The 13,304-nt window shown below is 54.5% G+C and overlaps 1 protein-coding gene across 3 annotated transcripts in view; it reads right to left on the bottom strand.

Annotated features, from left to right (window-relative positions):
* Positions 1-356: 356 nt before the first annotated feature.
* MGAT5B (alpha-1,6-mannosylglycoprotein 6-beta-N-acetylglucosaminyltransferase B) overlaps positions 357-13,304 on the bottom strand; it is an 81,032-nt gene continuing 68,084 nt past the window's right edge. For all 3 annotated transcript variants that reach the window (XM_070774011.1, XM_019982595.2, XM_070774012.1), the window contains 6 exons: positions 10,079-10,234; positions 8,929-9,075; positions 8,629-8,745; positions 2,940-3,014; positions 2,301-2,557; positions 357-1,898 (listed from right to left, as the gene is read on the bottom strand). In XM_070774011.1, coding sequence (XP_070630112.1) covers positions 1,700-1,898; positions 2,301-2,557; positions 2,940-3,014; positions 8,629-8,745; positions 8,929-9,075; positions 10,079-10,234 — 951 coding nt within the window. In that variant the 3' untranslated portion in view covers positions 357-1,699. The remainder of the gene's footprint in view (positions 1,899-2,300; positions 2,558-2,939; positions 3,015-8,628; positions 8,746-8,928; positions 9,076-10,078; positions 10,235-13,304) is intronic.

The following is a 13,304-nucleotide window of genomic DNA, read 5'->3' on the forward strand; positions in this document are numbered from 1 at the left end:
TCACGATCCAGCTCAGAGATTCTCATAAAAATGCATTTCTGTCCTTTGACCTCACAGCAAGCACAGCCAGCAGAGGCCAGACCCAGGTGGGCAGAACCGGGTACAGCCTGCTGGTCAAGCAGGGTCCCTAAAGTCACAGTGTTGGGGTGGTCAGAAGGGCCCATGGACTTCTGACACCTGCAGGGATTTCCTCTGAGCAACCTGACATAGCACCAACCTTGTAGATGAAGTGACAATGTGGAAGAGGGGCCCACGGGCCCCAGATATCTGCCCCCAACCCTGGGTGTTCACACCCCACTCCTCCTCCAGGCCTGGGCATCCCAGGAAAAAGATGAGAAATAGCACAACTCCTCCTCTGCACCTCACATCCCAATAAAATATTTATTATTTCAAGAAATAAATCTTTAAAAAAAGAGAGACAAAAGAGTATCTCTATTGCTTTCCCCCGACAGGTCAGGTCCTTGGTGACTACTGAGTTTCTGTGGCCACAGGGGCCACCCCGACCGAGAGGGCTCTCTGATGGGAGGGGTCCAGCCTCAGGCCCACAGCGGGGCTAGTCCCCCCTCTCTGGACTCACGGTCCTGTGGCTGCCTCCCCAAAAGGGTGGAGGGGCAGGCCTAGGTGGGTGGGGCAGGTTGCCAGAAAGGGAGTGGGATTAAAAACCAACTGGGGTTGGGTGGCAGTGTGTCTGAAGTCCTGGTCTTTTTCCTCAAGCAGGGCTCTGGGCTCAGGCTGAAGGGGAAGGCATGCCACACAAAGATGGACGGACAGCTGGATCCAGAGGAGGTGTGAGGCTGGAGGAAGCTGGAGGTAGGGACGCAGATGCAGCACTGATGGGGTGGGAGGGCACAGGGGGTAGCAGGCCTGGGGAGCCAGGAAATAGGCCAGGTGTGCTGTGGGTGGGGCTGAAGGTCCATCCCAAGCCTGCGAAAGATGCCTGGGGGTGGGGCAGGGCCTGAGGCTTTGGAAGCAAGTCCACGGTCTGGAGTCGCAGTCATGCTGGGGGAGGTTTCAGGAAATGCCCAAAGTGAAGAGAGTTGGAACAAGCAAAAGGGAGACAATTCAACCCAAGGTCCAGGTGGTCCCTGCAGCCTCCGACCATAGTCCCCAAGGGTGGAAGGGAGAGGGAATTTGGGAAAGCTAATAGGAGGCCTCAACAGGGTCCCCCAGCCTGGCCTTCCCTCAGGCCCCCCACCCTTTCTGCCCACATTGCAAACAGCTCCAGAGGGACAAGGTTGACCCCTCACACATCACTCCCCACTCTGTGGACCGTTCAATGGGCCATCGAGCAAGTATCACCCCGCTTCCTCTGTCGTATACCCAGAGGGCCCCTCCTGGTCCCAAGAAGGACAAGGGCCCTCTCTCCATCTGGCTCAGATCTGGTCTTGCACAGAGCAAGGGACCTCTGACCACCTGCTCCTGGGCCACTCAGTGGGACCCTTGTACCAACCCCCAGCTGTTTGGCCACTGTGCTGCCATGCGCCCCTGGGAGGAGCATGAGGAGCCTGCCTGGGGTGGGCACCAGGTGCTTGGCAGAGTCTCCCCCCTCCCTAGACCTACACACCAATCTGCCCTGCCCACGTCCCAGTCAAGGAAGAAGGCTTCAGTTCGGGGGCGTCGAAGGGATGGAGGGTCACTGGAGCTCGGAATCTGCTGGTGCTTTCTCCTGCAGTGGGGAGGGCCAGCCGGGCGGTCACCCTCACAGACAGTCCTGGCACAAGGCCACCTGGCCCTTGCGGAAGTCTCGGCAGGGGCAGAGCCGCCGATATTTCGTGCTGGAGCCGGCACAGCTGAAGAGCAGAGGTTCCTTCTGCAGGAAGCACTCCTGGCCGGGCTGGGCAAAGGCCGGGTACAGGTGGTTCATCTCTGACTCAATGCCGTCGCAGGGCACCTGCAGCCTGGGTGGGCACCACCGGAGGCGGTCACTCAGTGGGCACTGCCCATTCCCCCCACCCCGGCCCACCCATTCTGGACCCAGGGATGTTTCTAGGAGGCGCTGGGATAAACGCTGGGGTGGGCAGCTCCTGACAGTGGGCAGGAGGGCAGGGCCACAGGCTGATGCATCAGGAGAAATCGGGCAGTTTCTGCAGCCTGGACCTAGAAGATGCCCAGAAAGCCTGGGCAGGGGTGTAGAGCTGCAATGTGGAAACCTGCCTGGAAGGTCCCTTCCAGATCCTTCCTCTCTGGGAAGCACTGAGTCCCCCTCACCCTTGCTGGCAGGCCAGGGGGCAAGGCAGTCAAGGGAGTGAGGGGCTACAGGTGAGGTCAGCTGGGCCGGGTCAGGCAGGGGGCTCACTCACTTCTGGAAGGCGTCCTGGCTGTTGAGGAAAGGGAAGAAAGAGGGCTCGCAGATCAGCCCGTGGTCCAGGCAGGCGTCCGTGCAGGCCCTCCCCGCAGCAGCCAGCCAGGCCCGGAGGGAGTGTGCTGGAGGCCAGGCCCCCGGGGCCAAGCTGGCGTTGCGGGCCCATTCAAGGTGGGTGGCGTTGGGAGCCAGGATGAAGGGGCTCTGCGGGGCTCGGGTCCCAGGTGGGGCAGGACCTGGGGCTGCACAAAAGTCCTGCCGGGAGGAAAGCAGAGTTTGGAGGAAAAATGGGGCACCTCTCTCCCGCCGACTCAACCTACTCCCGACTTCCCCCTGACTTGCTACCAAACTTTTAAGCAGCTTTATAATAAAATGAAAAATAAGAGATTTTGCATTTCCGTGCTATGATATGGAGGCTTGGATGCGAGAGCTGGGGGTCCAGGAGAGGGGCGCTCCAGGCCTGGTCTCTGAGCAGTACTGCTGGCCCCTCAACAGTCCATCTCCACCCTCCGCAGGGAAGGAAACAGGCTGGAGAAAGACGGGGGGGGGCTAAAGCACCCTGCACCCCGGGCAGAGGTGGGTCCTCAGACTCTGGAGCCGCCCCACCCCAGAGACCGAGAGTGGGGGACCCACACACCTGGTGCTGGATGTAGGCGTGGATTCGCTCCAGCATCCCCTCACACGTGTACTCGTAGGGCAGGTAGGGGTCCACCTGTGGGAGAGACAGGCAGACACATGGGTCAGGAGAAACCCTGGGGCTCCCCAGACCTGGCTGCTTGGCTCTGGGAGCAGAGATCTGGGGGCTCAGGCATCCTGCACCCAGCTAGCCCACTACTCCATCCACTCAGATGCCCTGCTCCCCAATGCCCCCCACAGTGGCCCCCAGGGGCTCAGGACGGCTCATCTCTCCTTGGCTCCTTTCCAGCTATACCAAGTTTTCCCTCTTTCCCTAAAGCTCATTGTTCCATCTCCACTTGGGCTGTGATGTCTGCTCTTTCCGAGCCAAACCCTGGATTCATCTTCCCCTTCCCAGGTGGCTCAGGGGTAAAGAATCCACTGACAGGAGACATGAGTTCAATCCCTGGGTCAGGAAATTCATCTGGAGGAGGAAATGGCAACCTTCGCTAGTATTCTTTGCTTCCCTAGTCGCTCAGTTCAGCTGGTATAGAATCCGCCTACAACACAGGAGACCCCAGTTTGATTCTTGGGTCAAAAAGTTCCCCTGGAGAAGGGATAGGCTACCCACTCCAGTATTCTTGGGCTTCCCTGGTGGCTCAGTTAGTAAAGAATCTGCCCGCAATGCGGGAGACCTGGGTTCGATCCCTGGGTTGGGAAGGTCCCCTGAAGGAGGGCATGGCAACCCACTTCAGTATTCTTGCCTGGAGAATCCCCACAGACAGAGGAGCCTGGGGGGGCTACAGGCCATGGGGTCACCAAGAGTCAGACACGACAGTGATCAAGCACAGCATAGCTTAGATGTCACCTCCTCCAGGAAGCAGACCCAGAGTAACACCTCCTGTTTAACTCCTGTTAAAAGACCACTTTCCTTGGCCCTCACCCCAGACCTCCCCAGTGTAGAACTGGCTCCTGTGTTATCATTTCTGATGTGTCCCTTGTCTCCCTCAGGTTAGGAGCCCCATGCACTCTGGGACCATGACTTGTTCACCATTGAATCCCTGATGCCTCACCCACTGCCTGGTACCCAGTCGTCACTGGGGAAGTAGTCGTAGAATGGAAAAGCATCCCGGCTCTGCCTGTGTCCTGCCCAAGATGCGGAAGGTTCACGCAAAGGAACCCAGAGCATCTCTCAGCCTGATGGAATGAGATCACATTTGTGAAGCTTCCTGCCCAGATCAGGCACCTGGGAGCTCTATGAACTAGGTGCCCCAAACAGAGGCCACACACCGTCCGTCTAAATATCAAAGTTACAGAGCAGCGCACACTGGGGCTGATGGGAGCAGATGGATTAGGCAGCTGGGGCCCGAGCAGTGAAGGGAACAAAGGGAGGAAGTGATGAGGGACCTGCCTCCTGGGAGTGGGGACCCGCACCTCTCCTCCACTCTTCCTGCCTGGCCACCCCTGCCCTGTTCACACCAACCCCCCGGGGGCCCAGCACACAGCCAGCCTGGAGGAAAGATCGGCCAGGTGGGCAGGAGGCAAGATCAGGCTGACATGGGAGACAGTCCATCTCAGACTCAGAGAAAGATGTTTTAGCCTTCAACACCCATGCCCAACTCCCCACGTGTGTGTGTGTGTGTGTGTGTGTGTGTGTGTGTGGGCACCACACCCAGCCAGCCCACCTCCTGTTAATGCCATTTTCCAGCCAGCAGCACCAGGAATCAGGTAGCTTCAGCCCTGGTAGTGAAATCCTGCAGGTCTGCTCGAGGCCACACTCCCCTGCACCCGCCCTTCCTCATCATCAGAGGTGGGTGGAGTCAGAGCCCAATCCTGCCTCCAGGAGACCCCACCTCGAGGGGCTGCAGGCCCATCCTGAGCCCTCTGGCCAGGGGGATATGCCTGACATCAAGCTGAGGAGGGTCTTGAGAAGCGGCAGCCGCCACCAGGACCGAGTCTCAGGACAAGACCCCTCCCATCTGACCTTGCCCCAGTCCTCACTTCACCTGCACTGTGAGCCGGTGTCCTTAATCCAGGGGCAGTTCCGGGGTCCCAGAGAATTCCCCGGGTCCACACCCAGCCACATCCTTCACAGTCCATCGACCAGCACAGCTTTTCAGCCCTGAGCTCTGCACGGTCAGTCCCAGCCCGAGCTGCTGGCCCCCGAGGTCCCCGAGGCCCCAGCCGCCAGCTGCTGCTCGAGCAGGTCCCCAGTTGCCTCGGGTACAAGGCTTCAAGTCCTGGTTATAAATAAACCCCCCGGAGAAGAGACTTCCCCTCCAAATGTCACTGCCTGCTCTAGCAGCAGCCACCGAGTTATCCCCCTCGTGGTTTGAAGCCTATCACGCGGTGATTCAAAGCCGTGCACCCCCTGAATGAGGGGACATTTCAGAGCAGCCACGTCCCACCTGCCGTGAATCTCCCACCGGACGAGCCAGCCTGCCTGGAAATTACCCCCATTAGGTCTAATTACAGGTGTGCACAGTGATCCATCTCACAGAATGGCAGGTGCTGGTCCTGCTGGAATTACCGGCCTGTGATAATGAGAACGGCGGGCGGGGAGAAAGCGGGCGTCCCTCCCCCCACCTCCCTGTCCCTCCTGTCCCTCCCCTCACCTCGAATGGCCTCACCCTGGACAGAGAGATGCTTGAAGGGCAAACCCAGCGAGGCTGAGAGGCCTGAAAAGAGCCCCCACCTGGAGCCTCCTCGCTGCCTGTTGCGGGGGTGGTGGCAGGCAAAGGGTGGGGGCCGCCGGGCTGATGCCTCAGGTCCCTCTCGGCCCCTCCCCTTCCCTCTCCCCGCAAAAGGCCCACGACTCGAAGAAGAAGCTATGTCCCCTGATGGCGGCCCTCATTCGCTCTCTGAGCTCCTGCCAGCTATCTCTGTTTTTTAAACTAGGATGATCAGATTTACCCAGGGGGCTTGTTTAGAACGCAGACTCCAGTCCAAGTTCGATGCAGGAAACAGGGCACTCAAAGCTGGTGCTCTGGGACAACCCAGAGAGGTGGGATGGGGAGGGAGGTAGGAGGGGGGTTCAGGATGGGGGACACATGTACACCCGTGGCTGATTCATGTCAATGAATGGCAAAAACTACCACAATATTGTAAAGTAATTAGCCTCCAATTAAAATAAATTAAAAAAAAAAAAGTAAAACGCAGACTCCAAGCCACACCTGTCCTTTGAAATCAGAAGCCGGGGACAGGCCCAAGAGTCTGCCTTTTAAACACCTTCCAGGCTAACTGGGAGGTGGGGTAGGAGTGGGGGTGGTTAAAAGCAGAGGGGCCTGGGGCTGGTTTGGAGTCCAGCTGCAAGAGTCAGCCTGGTGAATCTGCAATACCTTAGTTCCCGGACCCTTACGTTCTTGTGATTTTTAATTAACTAATTAACACAATTAAACAGATGTTCATGTTTTTAAAAAATCAAGAGAAAACAAGGCAAAGGAAGTTTTCCTCTGACCCCAGATGCCCAGACCCCGCCCGGGGGCAGCCACGTTATCAGTTTCTTGTGTGTCCAACCAGAAATAATGTGTGAATAGATGAACGGGCTCACACGCACAGACCACCCCCACCCCATTTTTAGGTCTGCAGCTGGGAACACCATCTCCACAGGGCTGGGATCTCACTGAGTTTCTCTCGAGGGAGGGATCCTGGAGGTGGGGCCAGGCCTGTGGCCTGGAGGTGGACAAAAGCCTTCGGAGGTCCCCCTCTCACCCCTGCCTCTGTCCCCACCTCCAGGTGGAAGCCTCGGATGACTGCTTTGGCAAGGGGTGGGCAGAGGGAACGGGAAGGGGGTGGTGGTTTCCTCCAGGATAGCATCCCACAGCACCCTCCCCCATACCTTCCATGGAGGTACCTCTTCAGCCCAGTGTTGAGAGCTGACCCCCTCCCCCACCCCTCATCCATCCAGCGATGGATGGAGCTGGGGGAGGAACACCTCGATTTCCTCATTTCTCAGGTAGGACAATTCGGGATCTGAGTACCCCACCTCTCAGAGGTCCCCGCTAGCATTGGACACCGGGTGCCTGCAGGCAGGGGTAAGCTCCATAACACACCCTGACTCACTGTCCCTCTAGAACCTTCCTTCTTGGGATCACCCCCCAAATAAACTACTTGTCGTCAAATCCCTGTCTGGGGTCAGCTCCTGGAAGAACCCAGTCTCAGTCTGTGACTTGGAGGAGCTCCCCACAGAGGAGGATTTGCTTAAGTGGATGCTTCAGAAGGGGCAGAGGGCTCTCCCCGCACCACTGAGGGAGGGTCCCGAAGTTCAGCCACTTCCAGGTCAACCTGGCCACGTCCGCTACAACTGGAGGTGTACCTAGGCTGTAACATGGCAGTTTCCTGGGCACCTTCTCTAAAGAAACAATCACAGCCGCTCAGGAGGGAAGGACGAGGGTGTAGTGGGTAGAGGCAGGGAGCAGGTGCGGGAGGCAGGGACTCTCTGGGGCCATTTGCTGAGAGGGTGGGCTAAGTGGGGAGAGGGCTGAGTGGGAGGGGACTGATCCATGGGATGCAGGAGGGTGTTAAAAAAATGCCAACCTGGCAGTCCAATGGTTAGGACGTGGGATTCAATTCTTGTTTAGGGAACTAAGATCCCACAAGCCACATGGTGTGGCCCCCCCCAAAAAGGAAAAAGCAAACAAACAAACAAACACAAACCTGCCTATAGTCAGGACAACCAGGCAGAACTCTGGACCCAGAGCTAAGCATTTAAGACCATAGGGGGATCTATGCCTGCTGGCCTCTGTCCCGAGCCTAGCAGGGCCCCCAGCTCCCCGGGCAGCTGGGCGTCCTCCTGGGCATGGCTCTCCCTTGTAGAGCCCCTGCTCCACATGCTCTCTGACTCTGCCACAAGCTTACCCTGAGCCGCACATCCCTCCAGGGACGGCACACGCAATGAACGAACAACAGGGTATTGGGCAGGGAAGAGGACCCAGCAGGAGTGGTTATTTTGGCTCAGCCTGCAGTCTGAGCTACTGCAAGAAGTGGGTCCAGAGGGCCTGTGGCGAGCAGAAAGCCCCCACCCCCACCCCGTTCACACAGTCTGACCTCCTCTCTATATACAGGGACCATGAGAGCACACAGGGGGCTCTCAGATGCCAAAGGTGCCAGCAGAGGAGGCGAGCTGCACAAGCCCCTCCCTGCCCCTCCCATACACAAGTGCATCCCCCGCACACACACCAACACTTACTTGCTGGAGGAAACACAAATGCTCCACCCACTTGCTACCCAAAGGTGGTGCCACCACCAACACCACAGATCTGGTTTGAAAGGCAGGGCTTCAGCCCCACCCAACCTGCTGAATCTGAACCTGTGCTTTTAACAAGATCCCAGATGATCTGTGGGCCCTGAGATGTGCTGCCCAAGGCCACAGAGACAGCAAGAGTCCAAAGAACCTTCACACATTCATCCTGGAAACCACCCTGCACCTAACTTGTGCTAACAGGACCTGGCCTCCTAAGACACTCAATAAGTGATTCCGGATCCAGGGCTGCCATGTAAGGTTGTGTAGGCTGCCCACTGCACAAAAGCATATTTCCGCCTCCACTTCCTCGACAAACACACACACATCCAAGTTGGTGAGTGGGGCCCCTGCGCAAATTTGCCAATCCAGGCCTGCAAGTCTGAATTCACCAAGAGGAGCATCTTTTTCCAATTATAGCAAAGACCCAAAGTATAGGATATTGGCGGTCCTGACTGGATCCGAGCCTCACCTGGGTTGTCATGATGGCTTGGATGGCTGCTTCAAACTCCTCTGAGTTGTTGTAGTCAACGGTCCACACGTGGGGCTTGCCAATGAAGTTCTCTGCATAGGGATGCTGGGAGAATACCTACCCAGGGCACAGAGACAGGCGGCTTCTCCCTGTGCTGCCAAGCTGGGCTGGGTGAAGGGGAGGTGCCCCCACCCATCTGGGCCATCTCTCCTTCACCCCAGGCTTCATGCTTCTCCTTCCAGGAACTCTGGGGTCCCATCTCAGAGCCCCTGGATGTGGGCTCAGGCCCTTCCCACTCACCTCTCTGGAGGTGGGCTTGCCCCGGAAGAACTCGTGGTTGAGGGAGCTGTGGGGCGGGCTGAACCGGGACTGCAGGAAGACACAGCCGTTGGCGATGGCCTCCAGCGGGGCAGGGCCCTCATAGGGAAAGCCAAACCCTATGAAGAGCTGCAGAACCAAGGTGGCATGATGATCAGGGAAGGTTGGGTATCACAGCCCAGGAGCCCCGAGAAGCTGGGGGTGCGGTTGGGGTCAGGACATTCACAGGAGGCAACTGGGGCAGTAGAGAGCACAGGCCAGCTGTGTGCCTTGGCCATCGTGAAGTGAGGAGGTCTAATTAGGTAATATCAATGGCCTCTTCCTGCTCCAAAGACTATGCCTTGGAGAGGAAAAGAAACAGCAAGGGTTCCCAAGCTTACAAGGCTTCAGGCCACTCCTACAGTTGACCTCAAAGGACCTTTACTCACTCACCCAAAAGACATTCATTCAGCACCTGACTTGCACTAGAGGAGTGCTCATAGGGTTGGCCCCTGGAAGATGATATAAGTGATTCTGAATCGGGTTGCCACGTAAGGTTGTTTGGGTTGCTCACTGCACAAAGGTATCCTCTTTCTACCCCAATACATACACACCACACATACCCAAGATGCCTAAAGAAAGGAGCTATGGTCAGATTAGGAAAGGACCTAGCAGCTGGAAAGAGACCCTTCAGGTTCAGCTGACACTTCAGGGCCCACAGCAGGATCATGCTCCAAGGACACAGTTCAGGAACTTCCAGAAGCAGTCAGATGGAACTCTAGCCTGGCTGCTCCTCCTCCTTTTGCCCCTGGCCTGTCTTTCTACCCACTCAGTGGCTCTGAAATCCATGCCTGACCCAGAAGTCGGCTGGACTGGTGTTACGGGGCAGCAGGCGGGAAGCCCAACTCTTTTTCCCATCACTGAACCCCATCCAGCTCCCTTTCCCTGATGGGTAGCTCTATCTCTAATCTTGGCTCCGACCAGCACGTAGGAGGCCTGGACACGAGGTTCAGGGCAGCAGAGCATGCTGGGGCATGTCCACACGTAGAAGGGGGCATGAGCGACAGTGGCAGATGTGGCAAGCATGAATGGGCAGCCTCCTGGGCGTCTATGGCCGGGCTGGGGTGAGGATGGAGGAGGGGGTGGGGCTCACTTTGGCCTTGCGCAGCAGCTGCTGGAACTCAGGCTGCGGCAAGAGGCCGTGGTTCTTCACAAAGGCCGGGACTTCGGGGGGCCGCTGGCTCTCGTAGTACACGGTGCCGTGGATCTCCATGTACTTGTTCAAAATGCTCAAGAACTTCTCCTTCCCCTGGAAGAGGAGGAGGAGGAGATGGGGGCCTTGCTCTGACCACAGATGGCAGAGCCCACTGAAGAGACATCACTGGTCGGGAAATCAGAAAACATGGGCCAGTTTCAGGTTGGTCCCTAATCAGCTGTGTGACCTTGAAGACGCCCCCTCTCCTCTCTGGACCTCAATTCCTTTATCTGTGAGTTGCAAAGGTTGGACTAGACCAGGGGCCCTAGGCCTGTTTAGCCACGGACCTGTTGTCTTCCAAACGTCTCCCATAGAAACCAACATCCAATTGCATCCAAAAGTTTGTATTGTCAAAGCTATGGCTTTTCCAGTAGTTGTGTTTGGATGTGAGAGTTGGACCATAAAGAAGGCTAAGCACCGGAAAACTGATGCTTTTGAATTATAGTGCTGGAGAAGACCCTTGAGAGCCCTGGGACAGCAAGGAGATCAAACCAGTCAATCCAAAAGGAAATCAACCTTGAATATTCACTGGAAGGACTGATGCTGAAGCTGAAGCTCTGATACTTTGGCCACCTGATGAGAAGAGCTGATTCACTGGAAAAGATACTGATACTGGGAAAGATTGAGGGCAGGAGGAGAAGGGGACAACAGAGGATGAGATGGTTGGATGGCATCATCAACTCAATGGACATGAGTTTGAGCAGGAGACAGTAAGGACAGGGGAGCCTGGCGTGCTGCAGTTCATGGGGTCACAAAGAGTCGGACACACTTAGTGACTGAACAACAAATGGAGCTACTTGGCCTCCTCTGAACCCTGATGACCTCTGCAGTGGTGTGCAGCATGGGCGAGTAGATCACACCTCAGCGCCTGGGTGCCCATCTGACCCTACGGCTCAGGCTCTGAGCTGGGAGCTGCAGTCAGTGTAGGATCTCAGTAGAAATAAGCATGGGATTGGCTGCTGGGTTCTATTTTTCAGTTTTTTTTTTTTTTTTTTTTTTTGAGGCTTGCAGAAGAAAGGAAGGGATAAGTTGAAGGGAAAGTAGCTACAAGATCATGAATCAGGGTAGGGCTTGGAGCTCTTTTCAGGGAGTGTTGGTTCCCAGAAGATCAGTGGGTCAGAGGAAAAGAACCCATGGTTCCCCATGTCCTACCAGCCAGCATGAAGTCAGACCACCAGAAGCTCCAGCCCAGATTTAGTTTATAAACCACAGCTCTTGAAGAATGTTATCAACAAATATTAAAATAATTAACAATTCACATTTTGAAACTCAAAGTGCATAAATTTTTTACAAAGAGGCCTTCCACATTGGGTAATGCAGATCAGCCCTGTCTCTGAGAATGATCAGGAAATACAGGGAAAACACCTATGATGGCCCTGAAAATCTAACAAAGAATGAAAAAATTTGAGGCCAAGACCTGGGGGAAAGAAGAAAAGAGATTGTTGAGTCCAGTGTCGGGTTTGGTTTTCCTCCTGGGGGGCCCACCCGCTGATTCCAAGGGCAGGATCCAGGCAGCGGAGCAGACCTGGGAGAGGAAAGTCTAAGTTCAAGGCCTGCTAAAGATAGGAAGCGTTGATGGAAACTACCCTTTGGGTTGGAATTCTGAGGAATTACATCACGGATGAAAGGGTGGACCAGAACTAGAAACACTCTTGCTGCTGCTGCTGCTGCTAAGTCGCTTCAGTCGTGTCGGACTCTCTGAGACCCCATAGACGGCAGCTCACCAGGCTCCACTGTCCCTGGGATTCTCCAGGCAAGAACACTGGAGTGGGTTGCCATTTCCTTCTCCAATGCAGAAAGTGAAAAGTGAAAGGGAAGTCGCTCAGTCGTGTCCGACTCTTCGCGACCCCATGGACTGCAGCCTACCAGGCTCCTCCGTCCATGGGATTTTCCAGGCAAGAGTGCTGGAGTGGAGTGCCATTGCCTTCTCCGAGAAACACTCTTAACAGAGGCTAAATTCTTTTAAAATGGTCTCAATCACTATCACTGATTAAGGTGATCTAGGGGACGTCCCTGGTGGTCCAGTGGTTAAGAATCCACTCTTCCAGTGCAGGGGGTGTAGGTTCAATCCTTGATTGGGGAACTAAGATCCCATATGCCATTAAGCATGGCCAAAAAATTAAAAAAAAAAAAAAAGACGATCTGGGATTGCAAAATCAGTTCTAAGCCAAGAATAAAAGAAAATCCTCTCTGGAAGAAGAGAACATTATTCTTGACCTCAAATTATTTCTACAATTTTTCATATTCACTTTCCAGAACCACCCCTAACTCAAAAAGAAAAAAAAAAAAAAAAAAAAGGAACCAACGAAATCCCAATCAAAATCCCAGCAGGCATTTTTATAGAAATTGACAAGCTAATTCTAAAACTCATTTGGAAATGTTGGAAATGCAAGGACGTAGAACCGACAAAATAACTTTGAAAAAGACAAAGAAAGTGAGCAGACTTATCTGATCTCGAGACTTATTACAGAGCTACAGTAATCAAGACTGTGATGCTGGCATCTAGTTAGACAGATAGATCAATAGAACAGAAGAGAGAGTCCAGAAATAGACCCACACATGTGGGGTCAATTGATTTCTGACAAAGACGCAAAGACATTTCAGTGGAGGAAGGGACAGTCTTTTCAACAAATGGTCACGGATCACTCGATATCCATATGCAAAAAAAAAAAAAAAAAAGGAAAGGGAAGGGGAAGAAAATACAAATTAAAAAAACATTTTTTTTAAGGAAAGGGGAAAAAGTACTTCAATCCGTACTTCATATCATATATAAAAGTTAATTCAAAACGGATCACAGGGACTTCCCTGGTGGTCCAGCGGTTAAGACTCTGACTTCTAATGCACGGAATGGGTTTCAATCCCTGGTCGGGGAACTAACATCCCACAAGCTGTGCAGATTGGTCAAATTTTTTTTTAAAGAGGAGAGACATTGGGGCAGAAGCTATATTTAAAGAAATGGTAGCTGAGAATTTTCTAAAATTAGTGAAAGTCCAAACTACAGAGCCAAGAAGATCTACAAACTCCATGCAGGATAAAAAACAAAACAAACAATGAAAACCACGGAGGCTTCTTTTAGTGAAACTACTGAAAACCAAATAAATAGAAGCCTCAAAAGCAAGCAAAG

The sequence above is a fragment of the Bos indicus genome, chromosome 19, assembly GCF_029378745.1.
Source record: "Bos indicus isolate NIAB-ARS_2022 breed Sahiwal x Tharparkar chromosome 19, NIAB-ARS_B.indTharparkar_mat_pri_1.0, whole genome shotgun sequence".
NCBI lineage: Eukaryota > Metazoa > Chordata > Mammalia > Artiodactyla > Bovidae > Bos > Bos indicus.